General features: G+C 43.2%; 1 protein-coding gene across 2 annotated transcripts in view; it reads left to right on the top strand.

Moving 5' to 3' along the window:
• The window catches only part of sh3bp5b (SH3-domain binding protein 5b (BTK-associated)), a 34,814-nt gene that overhangs the window by 8,698 nt on the left and 1,487 nt on the right, over positions 1-24,629 (top strand). The window contains exons 3-7 of one of the 2 annotated variants that reach the window (XM_056381411.1): positions 2,339-2,467; positions 19,296-19,460; positions 19,588-19,718; positions 21,628-21,670; positions 22,173-22,392. In XM_056381411.1, the coding sequence (XP_056237386.1) occupies positions 2,339-2,467; positions 19,296-19,460; positions 19,588-19,718; positions 21,628-21,670; positions 22,173-22,392 (688 nt within the window). Of the gene's footprint in view, positions 1-2,338; positions 2,468-10,332; positions 10,540-19,295; positions 19,461-19,587; positions 19,719-21,627; positions 21,671-22,172; positions 22,393-24,629 lie in introns of those variants that run through there. The other variant, XM_056381412.1, reaches the window with a different exon arrangement.

Raw genomic sequence — 24,629 nt, forward strand, 5'->3', positions numbered from 1 at the left:
TTCTCATTTTGACATATTTCAAAACAAACCCCATACTTAAGATTCATGCAAGATGTGTCTGCAATGTGCAAGCAACAATGACTTTGAAAATACATGGTGTACTAGCAGCAGCAGCAGCAGCAGCAGCAGCAGCTTTTGAGAAATTCAGCCCAAGCTGACATTTTCTTGTTTGGTTTGTTTGTTTTTTGCCCTAACCAGCAACAGTCATGAGTAACACATCTGTCTCCAGATGCTTCCACATGGAAGCTGTGGTAGCTGTTGAGAGGAGCAGCTAATGGGTTAATTTTCCTATCGGTCGAAGAAATATGCAGATGTTAATGCTTTTGTAAATCCATGTATAGCAGCTCCACTGATCTCATCCATTCCTGTTGCCAGTTTTGTGGTCATTTTTGCTCTGACTGTTTTTCATCAGTGTGATTGCACAGCTAGGTAGCTTAGTAGGAAGAGGACTTGCCATAATTCATCCTGTTTACAGAGCTCTGATTGGTCAATTGTGACCCCACCCAGAGGAAATGGCCATCAATGAACACAACACTGCCCCTATTTGAAACTCGAAGATATCGGAGCTCTTCAAAGGACTGGGGCGAGGCTCGTGAGACATCCATCAGTGCTTACATATTGGAATTTGACCTTGGCCCTCGATAAAATGTCAACAACAGTTTCCTTAAACCAACAAACCAGAAGGTTATAATGTGTGAAAGTCCCAATCTCTGGAATATTGGAGAAACCTGTCGGACGAGAAACATCGTCAGTGTCTCAAACGGCAAATTCAATCACCAATTGCCGTTGTACTTCTAAATAATGGGATCATAGACTCTATCAAACCTTGTCCTCTGGGGTTGTTGAGGACTGAAAACTGCAATGTTTGGCTTCTCTGTGTAATGGTGCCACTTGAGTTTTAATAGGACAAATCTCAGCTGGACGGTCGCATCAAAAGCAACCGCTTGTGTCAGGACAAACAAACTGACTGACATTCAAACAAAGGGATGTCACAAGAAATATTTGTCCTCTTTTGCTCTCCAGATAAATAAAGTCTGTTTGAGGACGAATGTGCTGAGACCGTACAAACTGTTGTTTCCTTAAACTTGAGGGTTTCTTTGGGGACAGCAGTTGTGGAGCTTGTCTTTCAAATCAAGACCACTGCTGCCAAACATCCTTGCCCCCATGTCACTTGTATAACTGACCCTGCTAAATGAGGAGAGACTTAATAAGGAACTTCCCTGCGTAGATACATGACGTTTCTTACTTGTTTTTCGTCTTGGAATATTTGTTCTTGTGCTTAGAAAGTTCTGTGCCCGTCATGCCAATTACACGTCCATGATGACATCTAAGAGCCGAATCAGCCTGAGAATTTCCCCTTGACAAGTACCAATGAATGAACAAAGCTCTCTAAGATGGAACAAGGTTTGCTTCGTACTAGTTAACAACATTATATAGGACATTAATTTTTCACAGGCATCTACAAACAGATTGGCTTGAGTCTGCTATCCAGTGTTTATTGGGACACCCGCGTTCTCGGGAAAACTGTGTCAGCTTTATCTGGCACAGGATGTGAATACTTTGCCCAGAAAAGATGAAGTTTTTAATGGTTTGAGAGTTAATGCTTCTCAGCCACCATTTAGACCTACTTTTCAGTGATTTTTATCTCTGATTTCTTGGGTTTTAGAGTATATGCTCGCGTTCATGCCGACTGCAACTCATCGCTGGGAGCAATAGAGCAAGTTTCATTTCCTCAACTAGCAGCTTTGCGAGCAGCGACTAGGATGGAAATGAAGGGTCAAGAGCGACAACGCCCTGTCAACTGATATAACAAGTGGTCATTCTTATGTGCAAGAAGCATCTTTAAAGGCTCATAAGGGGCATTTTCATTGACAAAAGTTGGAGAAACAACATTGGATTTAAACTCTGGTGACATATTTTACAATTAAGTCAAGCACCATCTCGTTAGTGTTCGTCAGTCCATCATCTGAAACTCTCTACATAACAGCTTCCTTTTATCTCACTGCTGCACTAATGTGATTTTTCACCAAATGGGGTTTTGGCAGAGACCTTGAATCGCCTTAATTCAGGTTAGGATTTCATTAGGTGCGTTTGTTGCAGAGCTGAGGGGAATGGTTGTGTTCACTGTTTGGGTTTGGGATGAGCAAAACCATTAAAATCCCGTATTCGTACGCTAGACAGTATGGTGGGGGTGGGTACTGATTACCTAACGTTTTAAAGATGATCAGTATGATCAGAGGTCCTGCAAGTTCAGCTGAGCCCTCAAATATTTCCCTTGTTTGTTTTGACTTATCTAACCAAAACTTTTACCTTCTTTTTTTTTTTTCTTCCCAATCAGGATGCGAGGCAGAAGTTCCGCTCGGTTCTGGTGGAGGCCACGGTGAAGCTGGACGAACTGGTGAAGAAGATTGGCAAGGCTGTTGAGGAGTCCAAGCCTTACTGGGAGGCCCGCAGGTTGGCCCGACAGGTCAGTCAACAGTGCATGGATGGGAGGGGAGTTGTGAAGGCCGATCATGACGTGATCTTTTTCCTTTCAAATCTCTGTTACTCGTGTTTTACTTTATCCTTTTATTTCCATATTCAGTGTGTTTAGCTGTGTATGGCCTGGTCTCATTTGTTAATTAGTTTTTTTATTGTTCTGGGATCTGAGACTGGACTGTTTTTTTTGTATCAGGTTGGTAGGTAGTTGGTTCAGTAGTTCTTAGTCAAGTCAAGTCTCGAGTCCTCATGTTTTTATCCCTTAAGTCATGCTCAAGTCCAAAGCCCAACTTGAAGTGGGAGGACCTGGTTTGGTGGAAGATTGGATGGATGTGATGCAAGCTAGCACATAGAGAGTGAGTTGTCATTGAGGTATAATTGTGCATGAATAGATGATGATGATGATGATGATGATGATGTTGATGATGATGGTGGTAGGTTGATATTCGGTCGATGAGTAAGAACTGACCAGCAACGTTCTAGGTAATGTCATTGAACACGTTGTTTGTTTTGAGTTTCCCTGCTGGTGTTTTACCTGCTTTGATTTTCAGTAGTCTCCCTAAATTCCATCTCATTAATCTCCTTCCTCTCTGAAAATCATTTGTTCGGCTTTAAGACGTCGCCTGTTGAGTTGATAATAGAATTTTAATGCACAAACTTTAATTGTTTTCAGTCTAGTTCATCAGTAAAATGCAGAAATTGGACGCAGCTTAAAATGGTAATGAGGGGAACTACACAATCATTTCAGACCACGGTCTCACTTCCCTTTTCAGCAAAGTGTGCGTGTGGGTGTGTGTGTGTGTGTGTGTGTGTGTGTGTGTGTGTGTGTGTGTGTAAAGAAAGGGGGAAGCAGCCACCTGCACATCTCGATAAGAGCCCACGCAGCTGTAAGAGCTCAGTCAGGAAGCACAGGCATCGACTGAAAGGCTTTATTGTGGAGGTTTTATCGCCTCCCTGCCTCCATGATATGGCTCATATAGGACGGCTATCTGCCTTTACACTTGGACATAAATATTTGCTACGAGTACGAGTGGTAATTTTCAGTTTTTGTGCTGAAATCTGAGCAATGGTGAAAGAGTTTCTGCGAAGTGACGCTGCAATTGGACTTCCCCTTCCTCAACTTTATGTCCTTTTTTAACCCATTTAAACAGAAGATCACAAGGAAATCAAGGAGACATTAACTCAATTTGAGGCCAAAAATACAAAATACTTGAAGGAATTGATGTCCTCCAGTAATCTGTCTTGTTCTTTGGCCTTTAACCCTCTGTCCTTGTATTTACTCTGAGATCTGTCACAAAACCCAAATACTTCGTTTAGTGGATGATCTTATCCAAAACCATCTGGAGCATTTGGGGTTTCTAATGATGATCAAATATGTTAGCATTAAGAGAATCCATTCAATAGACCGTCCTTAATTTATATCAAAGCTTTTATGCATGAAATGCTGCTCAAACTGCTTTACAATCAACACAAATTTACAAATCAAACAGGAATGAAGACTATCAAGAAACATTCGATTGTTTGTGAAATGATCGTGATAAAGATTCGTCACCTGTGGTTTTGGTGCATCAGGCACCTCGACTGTTTTGGTCCTTGGGGAACTGAGATGAGGATGTACAGCATGTGCTGGTTGTACTTCCTTCCACCTGTCGGCTCACCTGCTGGTGCAGTTTTATTTCTGTCTCCTCTCGAAATTCACTTTCATTTCTTGAGCATGTTTCTGGAACGGCTTGATTTCAAACCGTAAATAATGCTCACAGTCCGAGATTGAGAATTAAGAGAAGAGCTGGTTGCAGTGCAGAGACTGCAGAGATGCTCTGTTTTTGTGGATGTTTTCCATGTGTCCCTGAAAAGGTCGTCCATGGTAGAGAAGGGCAGAAATGTGTTGAGGAGTTAGAGCTGGAATCAAAAAAAGATGACTAAGGAGAAAGGACAGGTTAGGGAACAGGGAGGAGAATTAGAAATGAAGCTCAGAGTTGAGGCGGAGTTCGTCTTTTCCTCCAGGGAGACGGAACATTTTAAAATCACCACAGCTGTTCTGTTACTCTGTAAGGGAAACCACTCGAATAAGTTCTTTTATGAATACAGTTTTGTTTTCTTCACTTGTTATACTGCACCACCCCTCTCTGCATGAACAGCCAGGCTAATTTAGCTCGACATTGAACTGACAGGAAGAGTCAGTTAAAATTTAGGAGAAGGTTTTAGCTCGTCCCCCTCATGCAGGCGACCCAGTTTGACTAACTTCGCTAAGTTAGAGAGACTCTCCTATAACTAGAACAAGGGAAGTCGCCCTTGCGTTGCGGAACATCTTCCCCGCTAAAGCGTCCGGACGAAATACATCTACAAGCTCGAGTTCTGAAGTTTATCTTCACCTCTGTTCTCTTTGATTTTATTGATCAACCGTCAAACTGAAGAGATTTTAAACGACGACCTCGACCCGACGGGTTCAGACCAGGTCAGAGTTACAACATCAGACTCCTGTGGGATTTTATCAGATGTTGACTGTGATGGATTTGATAGTTCAGCTCCACTGCACTGCTGGGAAAGGTTAAGCTTCGATAGCGGCTGTGCTTCATTACATTTGGGTTTCAGGGTCTGAATTAAGTGAAGTGTTTTTCAAATTATAACTGACCTTCTCTTGACTGATGATTGATGAGGTGCAAATAGATCTGACTTTAGACTCATTGACCTTGATGATGTAGTATTATTTTACCATTAGTCATTTTAAATTATATCTCTGCTGTGAGAACTGACCTTTTTAAAAAAGGTTTTGAGGTGAACTGGATTGTGGAGATGCTGTACATCCGCATGTGCACAGTATTCACATTTACACACATGCATGGATTGTATCCTGGCATGACCCCATCAACCCCTGTTTCTCAGGCTGAACTGAACTGAACTGCTCTTTGGCCCGTTGCCACGTTAACCTCATGCTCTGGATGGTTTTTGTTGCGTCTGTGCTTGAAAACACAAAAACGTGGACCTCGGAGCTCTGTGTGTTCAACGACTCACATCTCGTCCTCCCGTTACTTCAGCGTGCACCCAGCTGTTTTCCAATTTTCTCCGGGCCGCAGAATAAGACTGTAATAGGCTGAACCATTATCTGCTCTCAGTCTGAAGGCCGCTGGCTTTTGTTGATAAGTCGTTAAAATGAACTTGGCGAACCGAGTATCAGATACTGATAACCAGATGAATAACCAGAGCAGCGATAATGTGCTAATATTCAATTTTTCATATTATTCTATTCTGCTGATGCTTCTTTCTGAACATGTTTTGTGATATCCAACAAGTTCTCGGTCGCTTCGCTTCATTTATCTCTACGTCCACGTTTTTCTCGGCGCGTCTGAAGTTCTGAACCGGGGACTTTGAAATCGCAGCCAGCTTTTCTAACCTCTTCACAGCTCAGTCCACTGGCCTACACAAACATTTTCCATCTGCTGTATCTGTGTGCGCTTGCTATCCAAATGCCTCGCGGGGCACATTGAACCTCTGTTATGCTTTATATCAACAGGGAAGGATAAACGTCGGTTTTGTAAGCCAGGCTTGTTCTGCTCTCAGACCTTTTCATCGCTCGTCTCTCTTTGTCCCCCCCCCCCCGTGCTCCCTCGTTCTCTTTGTCTTTCCTTCTCTCTGACGGCTACAGACTGCAGTGGAGTTTTTTTTAAATCAGATCTCTGCTCTAATTCACTGCATTAGTCTAGCACCCAGGCATTTAAAGCCGAGGCTTTGCTTCCAGCACGTCTGCAAAGGAACATTGTGGATGTTTTTTTTTTTTTTTCCTTTGGCTTATACTTCAGGTCCAGGTAGCGCTACAGCTGTTGTTTTAGTATTGAACAACCTCCGGTCATCGTATCACGGAGAGGCCAAGGTGACGTCTTCAGATGTTTTGTTTTTTGTCTGACCAAGATATTCGGTTTACAATGACATAAAGCAGCACATCCTCACTTCTCAGAAGCTGGAACTATCATTTCCTGATTTGATGAACCACCGACTCACCGTTTACAGTTTACCCACCATTTCTATAAGCAGTTATTATAGAAGAAATGTCAAAACCTTTAAGTGTCCCCAGCAGGAGAGTTTGGGGGGTTTAAAAAGATTGGGAGTCTGTGATAAACAGCAATGGATGTATAATGATGATGATGCTGCACTTTTTCTTGTAGCTGTGGAAATGGGGGGAGGGTAAGTGAACATAAAGTTTAACAGTAGGGATCAATGAAATTTAGTATCGCATCATGAAGATGATGGTAAAACAAAGTAAGTGGGCCAAGCAGGATCTAATAGGTGTTTGCACGATCTCCTGGCACCTGCGTGGGTTCACTCCGGGTTCTCCGGCCTCCTCTTGGCGACTGTAAACTGCCTGTAGGTGTGACGGTTGTTTGTCCCTATATACGTCAGCCCTGTGATAGACTGGCAACCTGTCCCGGATGTGCCCCGCCCTCACCCAGTGGCCGCTGGGATTGGCTCCATATATCTAATCTTTCTGTAAATGACCCGCCCCGTCTCAAGAATAGATGGTGGAAAAATAAAAAAAGCCCGTTGGAGCTGAAATAGAAAAGAGCTGAAGTCAAGAAAAAGCAGTTGTTTGTCTTTTAACAAAGCTGTTTTTGTCAGGCTGTTGGAAATGGCTCTTGCCACAAATTAGACAGAACTCACACAAAGCGCTTTGATGTCAGTTACTTTAAAGACTTGCCAACTAAAAATATCTCAAACCGAAGACACACTGGGTCTCTTTGTTGCTGTCCTCGTGTTGTCTTCATCGCTCGCCGTGGACTCGGTTCGCGGCGCTGCAGAGTGTGATGTTTGGCTGGTTCAGCAGAGACCCGATTACGTGATTGGTGTTTTCATTACGTCTTGCTTTGTTATTGACTGCTGAATGCCCAGCCCTCCTTCTTTCTGTTTTTGGCTTGTTTTCTTTTATCTATTTTTTATTTATTTTCTGTCCCTGTTCTTTCCTTCTTTCCCCCTTTTCCTTTTTCTTTCCATCTCATTGTTTCCTTCTTGCTCTTTACTTCATCTTTTGAGCTTTCCTTTATTTTCCTTGCCCTCTTGAAACCCCTCCTTCTGTCCTTTTGTCGTATTGTGTTTCATTTTCATCTTTCTTTTGTTCCCTTGTTCATTTTTCTTTCCTTGGCCCCTGTCTCGCCTCGCCTGTCGCTCTTTTCCTCCTTTTTTTCTCGTTTCACTTTTTGCCCTCTCTCCATCAGTACAGTATGCATTGACTTTTCCTTTCTTTTGTTCAGAAAGCCTCTGTTTCTCCGTGCGCTCCTGACGTCGCTCTCCCACTCGTTTTGATTAAAAACACAGTATTTGCTGTAGCAGATAAGCAGCAGGCAGCGCCCAGGGAGCGGCGGCGGTGGCGGCTGGTGGAGACAAACGACTCAGTTTGACCTTGTCTCCAGATAGAAGATAAAATACAGACCTGTAACTCTGAGCGCGCTGGATAATCTGTATTTGCATATCATGCATCTAGTTGACAGCTAATGATTCATGAGTCACTGTGCAGAACAATAAGAGCGGAGAAAAACCCTTTAGATTGCGTGACTTTGAAAACAAAAAACGATGACATGTTGAATTGTCTGGAGAGTCATTGCAGATTCCTCGCCTTCGACCACCTGAACCAGCAGTAAAGAGGTCAAGGGTCTTTTTTTGTGACCAGCAAACGCCCCGGAAGTATCGTCGGGGTTTGTTGTCGTCACCAGACACACATTGTTTTTTCTTTTTACGGCCTTGTGATCAGTTTCAGCCCCGTCTGGTGATGGAAGATGGCGACCGTTAAGGGAGAGAAGAGTCCGTCGTTTAAGACTCTGTGTTGTCGATGTGAACCCACTAATGCACTCAAAATAGCAAGTGTGTGTGTGGACGTACGTGAATTGAGATGCAGCAGCTGAGATCTTCTTGCAGGGCCCTACGAATGGTTCCTGAATCCCGATTTATCAGGGAATCCGGAGGTTGCGGTGGATATTTTGCTGTGTGATCCAGCACACAGAGTTTGCTCTCAGACGAGACTCGTTTCCTCAAGGACACAGTAACAGCGGCATGAATCAAACTTATGATCTTTCTGCGAGGGACCAGCGATCTCTGGCCGTCAGCTTAAATGGTTTCAAGCTGCTCTTTTTCCCCTTTTGATTCTCCTGGTGAAGGTTTGTCAGGTGATTCCAAAAAAGAAATGTAGACGCACTTACTGATGACCTGAACACTAACCGAGGAAGTGGGTCAGGGTGACGAGGCTGAAAAGTTTGTGAAGTGATCGCTCGGGTGCACATCGCTTCAGAGACGCACGTTTTTAAGTGCTGACTCCGGTGGGATGGAGCGGTACCGCCGCATCTCAAGTAAAACTTTCAGCAGGAGGTTTTTTCTTAAGTCATGAAATATGCATCAGGCTCACTTTTTATTCCACTTCCCCTCTCATGACTCAGTTGGAGATGGAAATAAGGGAGTCAGGTTTCCTTGCATACTGTATTAGCAGTGAGCCAACACAAAAACACACTTGTGTATCGGGGCTGCTGCGAAAATCAAGTTCTTCAAAAGCCACAAACGTTTGAAGACCTTCCTTGTATCCACTCGGGGGGGGGGGGGGTATTTTGTTGGGTCCTTGCAGGTTGTTCTGTGAGTATGAGAGTCAGAGCTGCAGTGAAATCTGCCGGTCGAGTGGATGCCTCAGTCCTTCCTCATCGATGTGGCGACTGCAGAAGCTTTCCACTCAGCCTGTATCTGTCTGCAGCACCACTCCGTGTCTGCAGGTTAGCTGATGTCTGTGTGTGTTTGAACGACAGGAAGACATATTGAGTTCAAGATGGGAAAGCACAGGATTTAGATCGCAGGTGAAGGAGGCGAGGAGCACATCTCCAGATAGGAGGATGATTAAAGAGTATTTCTTGCGATGAGTCAGAAGCAGTGATGCAAAAGCAGCCTTACCCTGAGGCAGGAGGGAAAATGCGGACACACGGAAGAGTTTTCAGACCAGCTTGGAGTGAATTCAACCTTTTTACTGGCTCTCAGATGGAGCCTGACAGGCCAGAGGGGTCAGCCACTGTAGCTTAACCCGAGCAAATACAAGGCAGGTGTAAGGCTGGAACATGCTGCTCTTTGAGGAGAGGATTCACGAACGCTTTAAAGGTGCACAGGAGAGTGGGAATCTGATATAACTGGTGACTACGAGTAGGCCCAGTGGTAGCTGGATAAGTAGGGATAATGGCTGGACTACTGAGCGGGCCACGGCCTTTCCAGTGAAGCTGAGCCTGAGCATTGTACAATATAGATATAAGGCTGAGTCAAACCACGGAGTCTTTGCTCTTTACCTGGGTGAGCGTAGGCGTTAAAGGCATCTTAAAGGTGCGTTAGCTTGGTTTAAAGGTGTGTTTGGTGTGTAAGGTCAGTTTAATGGAACATGAATGTTTAAAATGATCCAAAATATATGGATTCCGCAGGTCATTAAAAAATCTTGAAAAAGACTGAATCAGCAGATGCAAAATTGAGTCTAAAACTCTCTTGTTCTGGTTTTGAAGGGACAAATTTTTCACATTGTTTGCACCCTGATTATCATATAAGTTCTGCTAATTAAATATTAACAAAGAGGAAGATTTTAGTGCAAAATTTGGTAAGAAATGATCAGTTCAGAAAACTTTTTAATATGATTTTTATTTGGTAAAAATATGTGCATTTTTTATTTTTCTTTGAGTTGACTTAAAACTTCATCACCTCCTGCTTGTTATCAGATGCTGGCTGCGAGGTTGTGACCATGACGGTGGCCTGAGTTTGAACAGATGTCGGGGGATTAGTGAGGGAAAGGCAGGGGTGGGGGTGGGGGGGGGGGGCAACGAGCAAATCCCCGACTATTGAGACGATGATATGCTAGATTTGGAGAGGAGGATTTGATGCAGCTGGAGTAGAAAGCCGTGAGAGGATAAAGCGAGAGACTGTGTGAGAAAAGAGCAGCAAAAGAAAACGCTTCCCTCGCTGGACGCGATTGTTTCTGGCTCTGTGTGAGCGGTGAGCACCACAACCTGCGCGGCGCTCCCGTCCACTCCGATTAGACGGATGTGGGGCTCGGAGACACTGTGGGTGAGTGGACGGGTCGGGGGGAGGTGTTTTAATGTCTTAATACCACCCTTATTTCAAACTGTACGTGATTTTGAATATGAGTAGGCAGACATCCTGTCATGAAGAAGAGGAACTGCAGGGAAACCCCTTTATGAAACATGTAAGAGGTGATTGTTTGACACTCAGATTTTTAGGGGATGATCCATTAATTGCAAATTCCCCTGTAAATTTCCTCACCTTTTTATCATTCCCTCCATCTTGGTTGTTCTTTCTTTGAGTCTATTTCTTCCCTCCTCTCTCCTCCCTCCCTCCCCCTGCTGGAGTGAGGGTTTTTGGCATTCAGTGCACGTCACATCAGACTTTAGCCACAGGGAACGGTGCTGATGGATGAACTGAAATGGATGGATGGATTGAAAGATGGAGGGATTTTGGGGTGGGGGGGCAGAGGAAGCTGCTGCAAGGTCAAAGCCATCTGGTTTTGTTTTGGTCACCTGGGACGCTGTGTGTGTGTGTGTGTGTGTGTGTGTGTGTGTGTGTGTGTGTGTGTGTGTGTGTGTGTGTGTGTGTGTGTGTGTGTGTGTGTGTGTGTTTGTGTTGTCATGCCACTGGCCTGTACATTGTTGCATAATATCTGCGGCAGCTGCGTCACCGGAGCCGTTCTGACAGTGTTTTGTGGTCGAGTGCGAGTTTCCTTTTTGTGCTTTGACTCTGTGACTCAGGACAAACATTCACCCAGGACTGAGAACAAGAGAAATCATTTCCTGGCTTGAATTGGATGTTTACATTGTCATTTATGTATTAAGTGATTATTTTTTTTAAAGCATTTGATCCTTTGAGAGATTCATGACTCCGCCTTTTAGCCATTACAGTGCGTGGCTTAAAAGTTGTTTCTTAATAAGAAAAAAAACTGTTGACGTATTTGTGAAAATAAAAAATCGTGGCTACATGCTTTTTTTAATTTTGCTAATTTCACCCCAGTTTTCTCCTAATTCACAACATCTATGTCCCTATGTGGCGCAGTCACGGTCATCGTTAACGCCCACATCCCGCCCTAATAACTCGCAGGCACTACAGCAGTAACGGGGACATGATCCCTCAATGGCTTCCCACCAGCAAACACTGGAGCGCCACGAATCCTGTCAGTTTTTATTGTGCATCATCTGTTGTAAATAGCTGTGAGGTTGTTGACGTGGTACCTGACATTGAATTAAACTAATAACAGTGAGCACGAGAGAACGTATATTTAACTTGATCAGCATCTGATCAAACGGCCGGTTTTTCGTCCACTGCTCTGCGGAACGAGCAGAGTACATCGGTTCTCTATTTATTTATCACCAAAGAACAGTGTGAGAGACTTTCAGGTAGCAGCTTCTCATTCTTAGTCTGCGCTGACTGTTGCTTTCAGCGAGTAGAAATGACAAACATTTCTCGTGGCAGGTCGAACCATCTGCTGCTGATTAATGTTAATTCTGTCAGTTACTTGATGGCGGGCCAGAATCAAACTTCTCTGTTGGCAGGTTTGTGTTCCCTCTGCCAAAGATTTTTGTTGAAGGAAGAAGCTAATTAAAATAAAAAAACAAAAACACGATTGGGATATCCCTCGTGAAAAAGATTCACCGTCTGGAAACAAACTTTTACCACCATCTAGTTTAGCTAATTCTTGATTATCCAAATTTAAGGGATCCATCCCCACCCTTCAAAAATGTTAAGAGTTGAAATGTTAAAAGTAAAAAGAGAGTAAAAAGATGTTCTATAGTTTCTGTTGTGTTGAAGTAAAAGTTACGTGATGATCATCTACATCTTCATGAAAACAGATGGTCTCGCATCTCGCCAAAGTCTTCCAGAGTAACGTCATCCTTAATTCTCGCGCTTCTTGGGTCGTAGTGAATGTTCACCAGTTTGAATTGAGTGTGTTTGAGGAGTTAGATTCGCAGATTTTGGAGTAAAACACCTGCACCATCCGACCACACCTGTCTTTACAAAAAGCAGGTCCCTGGATACAACTTTCCCCCTTGTCAACTCACACCCACAGCAGTTCCACTTCTTCGCCCATGGATGTATCTGGGTTAATTTGCCCATTAAAAGACCGTGAAGCGGACATCAGAGGCCAAGTTTTCCTCCCCGCTGCGGTTCGTTCATCCCTGACGCTCGCTCACAGATCTAGGCCAGTCACGGTTTTGTTCACCTCCCTCTCTCCTGGAATAAACAGCAATGTCAGATTTGGGTTTTGCTGAAGGGCTCGGAGGTTTAGCTCAGACAGGAAAGGGACACCTCGTTTAACGTGATCGCGAGGCCTCCGACCGCCGGCCTTAATGGACTCCATTGTCCCCAGATCGTGCTTCTTCTCTGGAGGGAAATTAATTGCTAGACTTGATTGAGGAGCAGAGATAAAAACATAATCGGATTTTCCCGGAAAATTGTTCCAAATCAGGTCAAACAGATACCGTCTCCTACGTCCCCTCCTGGTTTACATCAGTCTGCCTTGATGCCTCTGAGCAATGCAATCATCATGAATGTAAAGAAAGGTATTCCAGCCAATCCCCCCCCCGGATGAATGAATGAATGAATGAAGGATAAACACGTGTATGTGTCAGTGCATTTAGCAGGAGGAACTGTGAGACACCAACAGACTTGTCAGTGGGATGGTGTGAAGGTCAGTGGAAAGTCTTTTGTTTTTTACGATCCGAAGGCTCATTTCTCCAGAACGTCTTTATTCGACAGCCGTGACTGATGATGAGAGGTTGAACTGTCCTTTTCTGCCCCCCCCCCCCTTTATGTCTTCCTTTTGAAGGCCGTTATGGATGTTAGACTGAAGTCACAGATAATATAAATGCAGTGTTGAAAAGCTGCAGATTTTATTGTGAAGGGCACGACTGTTTCAGGAAGGGATGGACTGATATTAATGCCGTTGTGATATCTGACCGAATATTTTATTTATGCATATTTTTTTAACCCTTAAGGATTATAATACAAAAGGATATTTGTTCGTTAGATCCAAACAATAATCCTGAATGTCTGTCGCCCTTCCTCCTCAATGCCTCCACCCTTCCTCTTCCATTCTTCTCTAACAAGTTAACAGAGCGTGTTTTCTCTGTTTAACGGCCTCTTGAATAATTGAAGCGCCCGTAGAACCGCAGACATTACAGAGGGACAGAGAGCAGAGAGTCGCAGCTCGGGTTTTTGAAGCTCTGCATTACTTACACATCAGTTTCCCTCCGGAGGCTCGTCTAGCTGAAAATTTCATAGGCTGCACGCGGAGTGATTTTAAAATACGAAGCAGAGGAGCGAACGAGAGGGATGAAGACGGAGCTGTGGAAGACTGGGATGGAGGGAGGGAACAGAGAGGTAAAGATTAAAGAAGGAAAAGAGGAGAGAGAGAGATGTAGAAAGAGAGGCAGATAGAGAGGCAGAAATGCGACAAGCAAGTAAGATAAAGTGGCAGATAGAGAGAGAAAAGAAAGTGGGGAGATGGATGGAAGGAGACAGATGGGTGAAGATAGAAACGGGGGAGGATAAAGACAGAGTGGAAGAGACAGTGTGATGAGAAAAAAAACAAAACTAGAGCAGTGATGGAAAGAGATGAAGGAGAAAGAACAGAGGCAAAAACTCTTGAGACTGACGGGAGGAAGAGAGAAACGAGAGAAAAGAGAGAAACGAGTGAAACTAAAAGATCACAAAGCGAGAAATGGGCGACTTATATATATATATATAAGTATATTTACTTGGTTAAAGTCTGACACACACACACACGTACACACACTTAAAAACAGAAGTGGTAGCGGCACCTTTTGTAGACTGAACTCCACCTAGGGAAGTAGAAGTAACACACACGATTTTGAAAGATTATATTTATCAATGTGACACCACAGTGTTTCTGCAACAGCGCTGAGTCCATACTGTAGTTCTTTGTCGGATGTTTTAGTTCCTGTGTGATGTGTGTGTGTGTGTGTGTGTGTGTGTGTCTGTCTGTCTGTGTGTGTATGGTGAAGGATCACAGTCGTTTATTTCCTGGTGCAGATGTTCTGATTCCTTCTTTTTCTTGTCAAACTCCTGAAGCTGCGTATCAGCTGATAGCGAGTTCTGATCCGATGCCACTGCATTAATAAGACTTTACCAGCTGTTTACTGCATGGACGTGAAGCGATTGCGATCGCTGTTGTTGTTTGGCTTTTTTTATTTTTTATTACTGGTGGGACTTTCCGGTGTAGCCAGTCAGTTACAGCATTGTTCCAGCTCAACTTCCTGTGTAGGCTACTGTTTTAGAGCAGAGAAGAAGAAGTGATTTCTGGGAAAACTGCTTCATCTGGGCGTGAAACTGTAAAGTTTATTAATAAATGACATTGTTGGTATCAGATTGGAGGAGATTTGGTTTAATTGGCCTGTCGTGCTCATTATGATTATTCTGAACATAATGGACTGTATTTATTTATTTAACATTTCCTCATTCGCACGGCGAGCTACCATGGAAGGTGATGGTCAGACCGATCAAACCACCAACACCTGCAGTCAGTGACGAGGGCGGGTAAGACATTTTCAGGGCTGCTTTGTGGTCAGCGAAGGGAACAGAGACTAACCGGGTGTTTTGCTAATCAACAATGCGCGACAGACTTTTTAAAATCTTTTATTTATCCCATTTTCATTACTTCCTGCATCTTTTATTCACTTTCTCTTTCTCTTTCATCCTTTTTGCTTCCCTCCCGTCACAGCCGCTCTCATCTTTTCAGAGCACCGTCTTTGAACACCGACTACAGGATGATGGCGCGGATGTTTTAACTTGCCTGTAGCTGACATGTTGACACGGCAGGGGGAAAAAGTAGGAGGGAGAGAGAGAGAGAGAGAGAGAGAGAGAGAGAGAGAGAGAGAGAGGGAGGGATAGGGAGAGGAGGATGAGATGACAAATTCTTTCACGTTCACGCTGGATTTAGTTGTTTGTCTCTCGTGCTTAACTTGTTCTGACTGAAAAACCAAAAGTGCTTTTATTTTGAAGTGAACACGCAGCACGAAGGAGTGTGTTGGTCAGCAGGTAAAGTTTTATAAGTTGATAAATTTTGATGAATTTTACACATTAACCTTGATTTTCTTTGACACCCTCTCAACACTTTAACTTCTAATGGAAACATAGACTCTGATGGTTTTTCTCCTCCTCTCGGTGGAAGGAGTTTAATGTTGGTGTGACAGAATGAGGGAGGCAGGAGGCGGGGGGGCGGGATGGATAGAGAGGGGGTGAGCACGTGTAGGATGGGATTCTGTGGGCAACGTGACAGCAGGGAGGGAGGAAGGGGGGGAGGGGGGAGGAAAACAAGACTGAAACTCAGTAGCACAGTGAGGCTGTGATCGCTGGAGAGACGACCTGAGTGTTTGTCTGGGGATCGTTCAAAAACCTTCGATATCGGTGCCTTGTTTATGTTTCTTTTATTCTTAAAAACCAAAACCACCAAAGGAAATTACTACTCGTCGATAAACCGCATTCTGACACCTTGACTTTGCCACTGATTCTTAACGATTCTTTTTTCAATGCTAATCTTATCAAATCCATTTTAACAAAAGATAAAATTACAATACACAAATTTTATTTTTAGTCTGGTTTTATTTTTGATCTCAGTCTCTTTACACACTCAAATATGTTTATTTAGATAAACAGCCAATCACCAGCTTTATTAGATCTTGGTCCAAACATGCTACATGCTAATTGGCTCAAGGACGCTGATTAAATTTACTCATTTATTCCTAAATTTATGGGCATCAAATGATGAAGCATTTTTCGATCTGTGATGAAAGGTTTCTCCCCTGCTTTGTGGATACTTGAGGACATGTCACACTCAACACGTCAGGCAGCAGTCTGAAGGCTAATAATGGCCGCCGCAGCCTCATCATCGCCACTGTAAACATAACAGCGGCCGTGCCAGAGAGCTCGGCGCCAGTGCCAAGGAGGGAGAGGAGCTGCTGCTGATGTTCCTGGTGTCAAAGCCGTGAACGATGTTTTAGAGCTGAACTTCCAGAAGTGAAAGAGTTAGGCGGGTGGAAGTTAGAAGGTTATAAACATCATCCTCTCGTCATTAAACAACATCGCATCGTTACAGTTCACACCAGAGCTGCAAAACACTTTGTACTGTGGTGCAAAGGTGAAACTGAAGCTTCTGACGCAGCCATCGAACAACACGAGCGAGTTTAGCTCTGATGGTCAGAGAGACCAGAAGTGCTGTTGCCCGCAGTTGAATCTTATGACAGGAAATAAGTTAATTTCCGACCGCATTAATGCTCTCATCGTGAATGCTGACAGAAGCACAGGAGACGTTTACTGTAGGTAACGCAGAGCCGACCACATGACGGCAACAAGGACCGAGGTTGTTTGGATCCTGCTGTGCTGGCATGTTGGTCACCGCCGATAATGAAATTACAGCGAGCATGTGGGTGATGTCAGAGGAAGCTGATGGACAGAACAAGATAAACAGTTAAGATCTGATCAGTTCTGTGGATTTCTGTTTCTTTAATAATCTGCTCGTAAATAAAATTATTATGTTTAATGATGGAAATGAATTAATGTCATTCCCATCTGGTTCATTAATCTATAAAAATGTAAATGTGTAAATCAGCTGACAGCAGTGACAGGCTCTTATATATCATCGTGTAACGCTCATGGAAATGACATGATTTGCAAACTGTGCAAACACAATGTCATTCCTTCACTAATTAATTTATTCTTCCACAAATGAAGTAGTGTTATCATGTCAAACTTTCAAAATAAAACCATGTGATCAATTTGAGAGGTCGTCATTTATATTAAACTGAATTTGTATAGAAATATTTTGCACTGTTTACTGCTGTGTTACAGTGATTACTGTACGATGCAGTGCTGAAGTATATGGAGACAGGCAGCACTTGGATTGTACAGTAACTGAGTCGACATAAAGTGGGTCAGTAGAATCAGATCCTGATTTAATATTCAGTAAAGTCTTTTCAGCTGCTTCACTTCAGTCTGTGTCGGTTTGTTTTGTTCCCTCAGAGTCGAGATTTGTCCCTCAAAACTTTGGAAAACTAGAGAAAATTGCTTCTTTCACTCAGAGAGAGAGAGAGAGTGAGAGAGAGAGAGAGAGAGTGAGAGAGAGAGAGGGGGGGGAGGGGGGCAGGGCAGGGCATCAGTGATGAGTCATCACTTTCATCTTGTGTTTTTCTTTTGCACGTCGACATCCAGTACATTGCTGTTACATTTGCACACACACACACACACTGCTCTTGCTCACGTATTGACTCACCCAAAAACTCTCCAACTTCACATCAGACAAGGGAAGGAAGGGATTAGTTTGCCGACACCACACACACACACACACACACACACACACACACACACACACACACACACTTGTTCTCTATGGTTTAGTCACTCAGTTTTACGCAGCACTATATGGGACCTTTTTAAGTCAAATTTATCACAGAGGTCATAATCCCAAAAACCACTGTGCATTAATTTACCTGAATGACATCACCTGTCAAATATGATCAGGATCATATATATGTCATGACATGTTGTTGAGGAGCATCTGAAAGCACACGGTCCCTGAAACGGGGGCTCAGCTTGTGTCTTTGTCCTCCCTCTCACCTTTACCCAGCTGCTGTGCAGCTGTAACAGCTGGAGTGGAATGGGAGGCTGCAGCAGCTCCGAGCCTCGACGGTCTGTGTGCGCTGAACGCTGCAGCTGATGGCTTCAGACACAGTTTTTCTTCTTACGTTAACGTTATCTAGAGTTGAAACGATTAATTGATTTTAATAGTATTCTGATGATCGATTAATCACATCATGTTTTTTTTAAAAGCAAAAATGCAAAAACTTTCTATTTTTCTGAATATTTTTCAGTTTTCTGTGAAAGTAATCTTTAGGTTTTGGACCGTTGGTGGATCAAAACAAGATATTTTAATACGTTGTAATGAATGTTTTTCACATTTTTCTGGACCGAACAATTAATTGATAGTTGAGAAAATAAGTTTAATAATAGTTTAGTTGAGGCTCTAATTTCATAATGAGGTTAAAGCATTTTTCTTTTTAATAAGCAGAAAGTGTCTGGTGTTTCCCTTCAGACGCTCCTGAAATAAAGCGTTATGTTTACTGCCGATCAGTTTACACATCAAGGTTCATACCAGAGGAAATCGGTGAACTGCGGAGAGGCGGAGCAAAGGTCACGGTCGCTGTGTTCAGTTAATGAATTGAAATACTTCCTTTAAAAGCCGATGATCTTATAATTTTAGGATTTTTATCTTTACAAAAGAAAGCAGAGGTTTAATCAAATTTCTGTTCTTCTGTTTTTTGTTTTTTTGCCAAATACTGTTTTTCCTTTATAAACATATCTTTCAAAAATTCCATTATCAATACGTTGTCCAGCTGTGGTCCTGTGTACCAGCTGCATGAGGTCATGTGACTTTACGCTCGACCATGTCCGACCTCTCCTGCCTCCCGTTATCCGCAGACACGTGTCGATCACACATCCACAGACAACACATTCATTCCACGCTGCGAAACAACACCCTCGGTCTCGTGTGTCAGGAGCCAGGGTGTGTAAAGCCTCAGCTGTGCGGCCTCACATGAACCAGGCGAGTGATGTCATTGAACGCAGCACGCCGTCACAGCAACAAAGAGCTTTACTGTTGTGGGTTTGGTGCTGTTGCTGTTGTTTTACACTTACACATCTTAAAACTTTATTGATAATATCACTGGAATGATTAGTGATTGAATTGAAATTGCTCTGCAGCAGTTGAGTGATACCGTCTCTCTGCGTCTGTCTCTCAGGCGCAGCTGGAGGCCCAGAAGGCCACGCAGGACTTCCAGAGAGCCACCGAGGTTCTGCGGGCGGCGAAGGAGACCATCTCCCTGGCCGAGCAGAGGCTCCTGGAGGAGGACAACCGGCAGTTTGACTCCGCCTGGCAGGAGATGCTGAATCATGCCACCCAGCGGGTGAGGAAGGGGAAGGGGAGGGGGAGAAGGAGGAGGGAGGGTTAAGTTAACAGAAAGATATTTCACCTCAGTGTGTGTGTGTGTGTGGTTGACGTGTCTGACGGCGTGTTCTGATTGGCTGTCACAGGTGATGGAGGCGGAGCACACCAAGACGAAAAGCGAGCTGGTGCACAAGGAGACGGCGGCCAAGTACACGGCAGCGATCAGCCGCATGAAGCAGCTGGAGAAAAAACTCAAACGCACCATCAACAAGTCCAAGTAAGAGGCCGAGTTCGGCGCGGCGTCACGGCCCGGCGTTTAACCGACCGTCAGTTACTGGTGATCAGGTGGATTTATCATGTTCTCTGACATCAGTAGCTTCAAACGGATGAAACAGTTTTCACCTGTAAAACCTGAAACCTACGACTGAGTTTCAGGGTCACTGTGATGGGAGAAAAATTTAGAGAACAAATTATAACAAATAATGTAAATTTAACGCAAATAAAGTAAATACGTAAATAAGACTGTTTTAAAATTAACATCTTAATATTACAACTTTATTCTTTAAACATTACGACTTTTTCTTGTAAAAATTACAACGTTATGTCGTAAAATTACACGTTTTCCTGTGAAATTGTTATTTTTTCACGTAAAAAATTACGACTTAATCTCAAATTATGATTTTATTCTCGAAATATAGTGACTTCTAGAGGCTCTAACGCAGTGTCACTGTTCAAACACTCCAGTCCAGTCCAGGCTTTAACAGACTATTATCTGTGTTTAGAAACAAATCTACTTCTCATTCATCATTACTGAGTTATTCTACAGTCATACAGTACAGCAGTATCTGCATCTAGCTCTAGTTTCCAGCCTGGTTTTATATATATATATATATATATATATATATATATATATGTCTGTACTTTATTCATCCAGTAGGGGAAATATATATTGGAATCACATCATCAGTCAGTGCCCATCAACAAGAGAATCAGCCCACGACTCTCACTCACAGACCCTCGAGACTCGAGTGTCCCGCCACCTTTTACTGAAACTGTGGAAAAACATTCACTATTACAGTGAATCAATCAGGTGAAAACAACTCCAGATGTTCAGGCCTGATGTGGCCTGATGTGTTCCTCTGTAACGTGGCTGCTCTCTGAAGCGGTGAAAACCAAATCATGACCACAGCGTCCTGTTTGTTTTAGACAGTCAGGTGTCAGAGGGGAAGTCGGGCTCAGTCTGCCACAGTCACGAGTCGATGCCAGTTTTACCAGTTAATAGGAAACGATGCAGCTGCAGCACAGAGACCCCAGTCAGTGAAGTTTCAGGTGAAGTGGAATTTAAATGAATGAAAACTCCAGGACACAATAGTACCTTCGATATTTTTAACCTCTGCTCAGTATTTCTGTACGAGACTTCTCGGAAATCAGCTGCTACTAAACTTTGGTTTGTGAGTTGAAGTTTCAGGTTTTTGAGAAACTGCTCCTTTAATATTTGAGCCATGTTGTTGTGCAGGTGGTTTTTTTAAATTAGTTAAAATGAAACTGAAATTACAGATTTTTTTTGCGCTAAATTATATTTATAAAATCCAATTATTTCATGGGTTTTTACATTTTCTATTAAACTGAGAAATAAATCTAACAATTTTCTTGATTGATTGAAAAAAATAAATACACATAAAAACCTCTTTGAAATTCTCATCATAATTTCCTGGTTGGTTCTGTGTGCCGTGTGTTTCCTCGTAGATGAATCCAGAACAGGTGTAGTAAAGACAGAGAATATAAATCTTGTGTTCTTTCAGTTCTTCTTTTACAGTTTCAGGGCTTTGATTTTTCTCTCTCCTACCTCTGCACCTCAGTGGTGTCGCTGACTCGCTCACGCAGCCGCTTTTAAGAAATTAAAAACGTTTTTTAAATGGTGAAAATAAAGTACATTTTCAATCATAACTTCACCAGTTATATATATATAAATCGCAGCCTTGCTTTGCGTTGCCTCAGCAGGTTGCTAATCCGTTCCCATCCGACATCACAACTCCTTTATCTCCCTCTCCTCCTCCAGGTTGCCATGGTGATGATGTGGGTACTGCTGTTTTCTGGGTTACTCTGTATTTTTCCCCTCTGATCTAATCTCTTCCTCTCTTCTCTCTCCTGACCACCCCCCCACCCCTCTTCCTCCTCCTCTGCAGGCCCTACTTTGAGATGAAGGCGAAGTACTATCTGCAGCTGGAGGTACGTGACGGCTGCTTAGCTCTAATTCACTTCCCTCTCCACCCCACTGACGGCCTCTGAAGGTTATGAGGACGCCGTTCTCTGTTTACGTCCGTACATACTCCGGGCTGTAGATCAGTCCGTCTGCCTCAGGCTGGGATCAGATTGTCGGCGAGCAGCAGTTACAGCTGTTAGCATCGTTAGGAACAAAGAGCATCATCACCGTTAGCATCAGTCTGACAGTGACTCATAGCTTTATATGTATTGATGCTTCCAAGCTGGTTTTCATATCGACTTGAAGGAAAACTTCATCAAAAACTGGAAAAAATGATTCAAATGTTTTATGTTAAACATAAACAATATATACAGTAAATAAATATATCTTCTTATGGATCAACACTTCAAATAAAACACAGGCTAAGAGGAAAATGTGGAGCTTTAATGTGAGCACTGTTGTAGGTCAGTCGTCCGTGACTTCATCATAATCCTCATCCTCTTCCTCTCATCGCTCTCTCTCCTCCAGAACCTGAAGAAGAACGTGGACGAGCGGCAGGCCAAGCTGACTCAGGCCAAAGGCGAGTACAAGGCGGCGCTCAGGAACCTGGAGATGATCTCCGACGAGATCCACGAGCGGCGGCGAAACTCCGCCATGGGCCCCCGGGGGAGAGGCGTGGGCGCGGAGGGCGACAGCGTTTCCGGGGACGACATCTCGAGCTTCAAAATGGAGTCCGATGTTATATCCAGTGAGTACAGTCTCTCTCTCTCTCTCTCTCGCATTTGTTGCATAAACTCGTATTGTCGGTGTTCAGCAAGGGACTCGGTCGATTCTCCTGATGAGATAAAAGGCCAATTAGCAAAGGTCAAACCCTCCCGTCTCGCCGCTCTGCTGCCGACCTGCTCACCTGGTGACACTCTAAATGTCAGGGCGAGCTGTAATGAGATGTAGACGGCGCTCTGTTGTCATTCAGCCTCCTTCACTGTTAAACAGCACAGATTAAACACGTTAAATAAAGATGAGCGGTCTGACTTGTGGAGCGGAGACGGACGCTGACGTCAGCGTAGAAAACTAGCACAGAGAACTCTTGTCTGCTTCTCTGAATTCCTGGTTTTTATTCCTGGAAAGTCTGATACGGGACGAGAGTTGTGAAGGACTTCAGCAAAAACAGGGTTAATGACATAAATGGTTCAAATTTAATTTAATTTAATTGTAGGTCGTTTAATTTGAGCGGTTTCTTTCAAATATCCCGTGAGAGAGAAAAGTCTGTCTCACACAAACACATGTATGTTCTAATATCACAGTGAAATGAGGCATTTCCTGACCGATGACCCTGAAAGTGACCCTACGACGAATTCTACACCATGGCCTCATAGCAAACACAAAATTTTTGACTATTTTCTGATATTTCATAGACGGAATTAAAAGATTAGAGATTGAAAAATAATTATCAGATTAATTGATAATGAAAAGAGTCATTAGTTGCGGTTGCTTTAGCTTTAATCAGTTTTCTGTAGTTTCTGCCTTTAGTAGAAAATAGTTTCTACTGAAGGTAGAAACGACCTCAGTGTGAGACAGTTTTCAATTACCAGTGAGATATGAATTAACCAAAGAAGAAGAAACATTATTTAGATTTTTATTTCTCCAAATCAAGATTTTATTGAATGAAAACTTATAAAATAAATTGGACATTGTTTCTGGAAAAACATGCAGCTTTATTTAATTATACTTTATTTATACACAGAACTCACCAGATAATGTAACTGTCTCCTATGTTGGTTTTGTGATGCTTCAGTTTGAGTTTTGTCTGTCATTCTGGAATCGCTCTATACAATACCCATAAGCCTTGGCTGCTGTTGCCATAGAGAAGCAAATTAGAGGTTGAACCGGAGCTGTAGTGAATCCAGAACAAAACACGGCGCCAACATTGATTCAAAACTGAAAACTGAGCAGATTTTAAGCTGCAGAAAATCAGATTTCTCTCCGAACTGTTATTTTTAGCTTTTGTCCTTTTTTTTTTTTTTTTTAGCGACGCGCAAAAATCAAGCTCTGTGATTGGTTGTTGTTTTTTTTTTTGTGAAATGCACCTTGTAAGTCGTATTTAACTTGATGTCCTTGACGTCTTCATGTCCACAGACGTGTGACTTTGACTTTTTAGAGCAGAAGAGCTTCAACTGTGAGTCACCGAACAGCGTCTATGGGGAAAAATTAAACTGAGTCAGGGTGGTCTGAAATAGCTCCTCCCACCACACAACTCTATAAAAACTGCTGCTTTTTTGTTTGTTTTTGTTTTTTCATTGTAAATAATTTCAGAGAATTCAACATAATGTTCAAAAGCCAGTTTGATAGTGGTCCACATCGGTGGAGGGCCTGGACGTGCAGAGACACAGATACTTTTGCATCCTTCTGGCCTTGAGTATGGCATTAATAGGACAGTGTTACCATGGTAACCGCAGAGCAGCAGAGGCATCCAGTCAAAAGCAAGATGGCAACGATTTGTGAAGTTGCACGTGAAGCCTTTTTTTTTCTTACAGAGAAGGAATGTGCAGCTGTGGCTGAACAACAGCAGACACTGACGGTGCGTTTGTGTGCTCTGAATTCAGTCGGGGAAAATGAATCCGCTGGATGTGATGTGACAGCGTAGAGTCCGCTCAGTTCTATTTATATCTGTGTTTGTTCATACTCACACTTCTTTTTCTTCCCTTCTTTTCTCTCCCTGTTCATTGTTCATCCGTCCTTCCTCTTCTCATTCTTCTTTTTCTCCATCCCTTTTTTCCTTTGTCCTCTACCTCTCCTCCTCCTCCTCATCCTCCTCTTCTGGTCTGTTTCTATCCTTTCTCTCCCTCCTCTGTCTTATTTCACTCCTATCTTCTTTTTTCTTCCTTCTTACCTGTTTTCCTCCCTTCATTTCTTTTCTTCCACCCTGTATCTTCGTCTTTCCCTTTATCATCCATCATCCTTTGTTTCATCCTAACCTCCTTTCCT

Source organism: Seriola aureovittata, chromosome 7, assembly GCF_021018895.1.
Source record: "Seriola aureovittata isolate HTS-2021-v1 ecotype China chromosome 7, ASM2101889v1, whole genome shotgun sequence".
NCBI lineage: Eukaryota > Metazoa > Chordata > Actinopteri > Carangiformes > Carangidae > Seriola > Seriola aureovittata.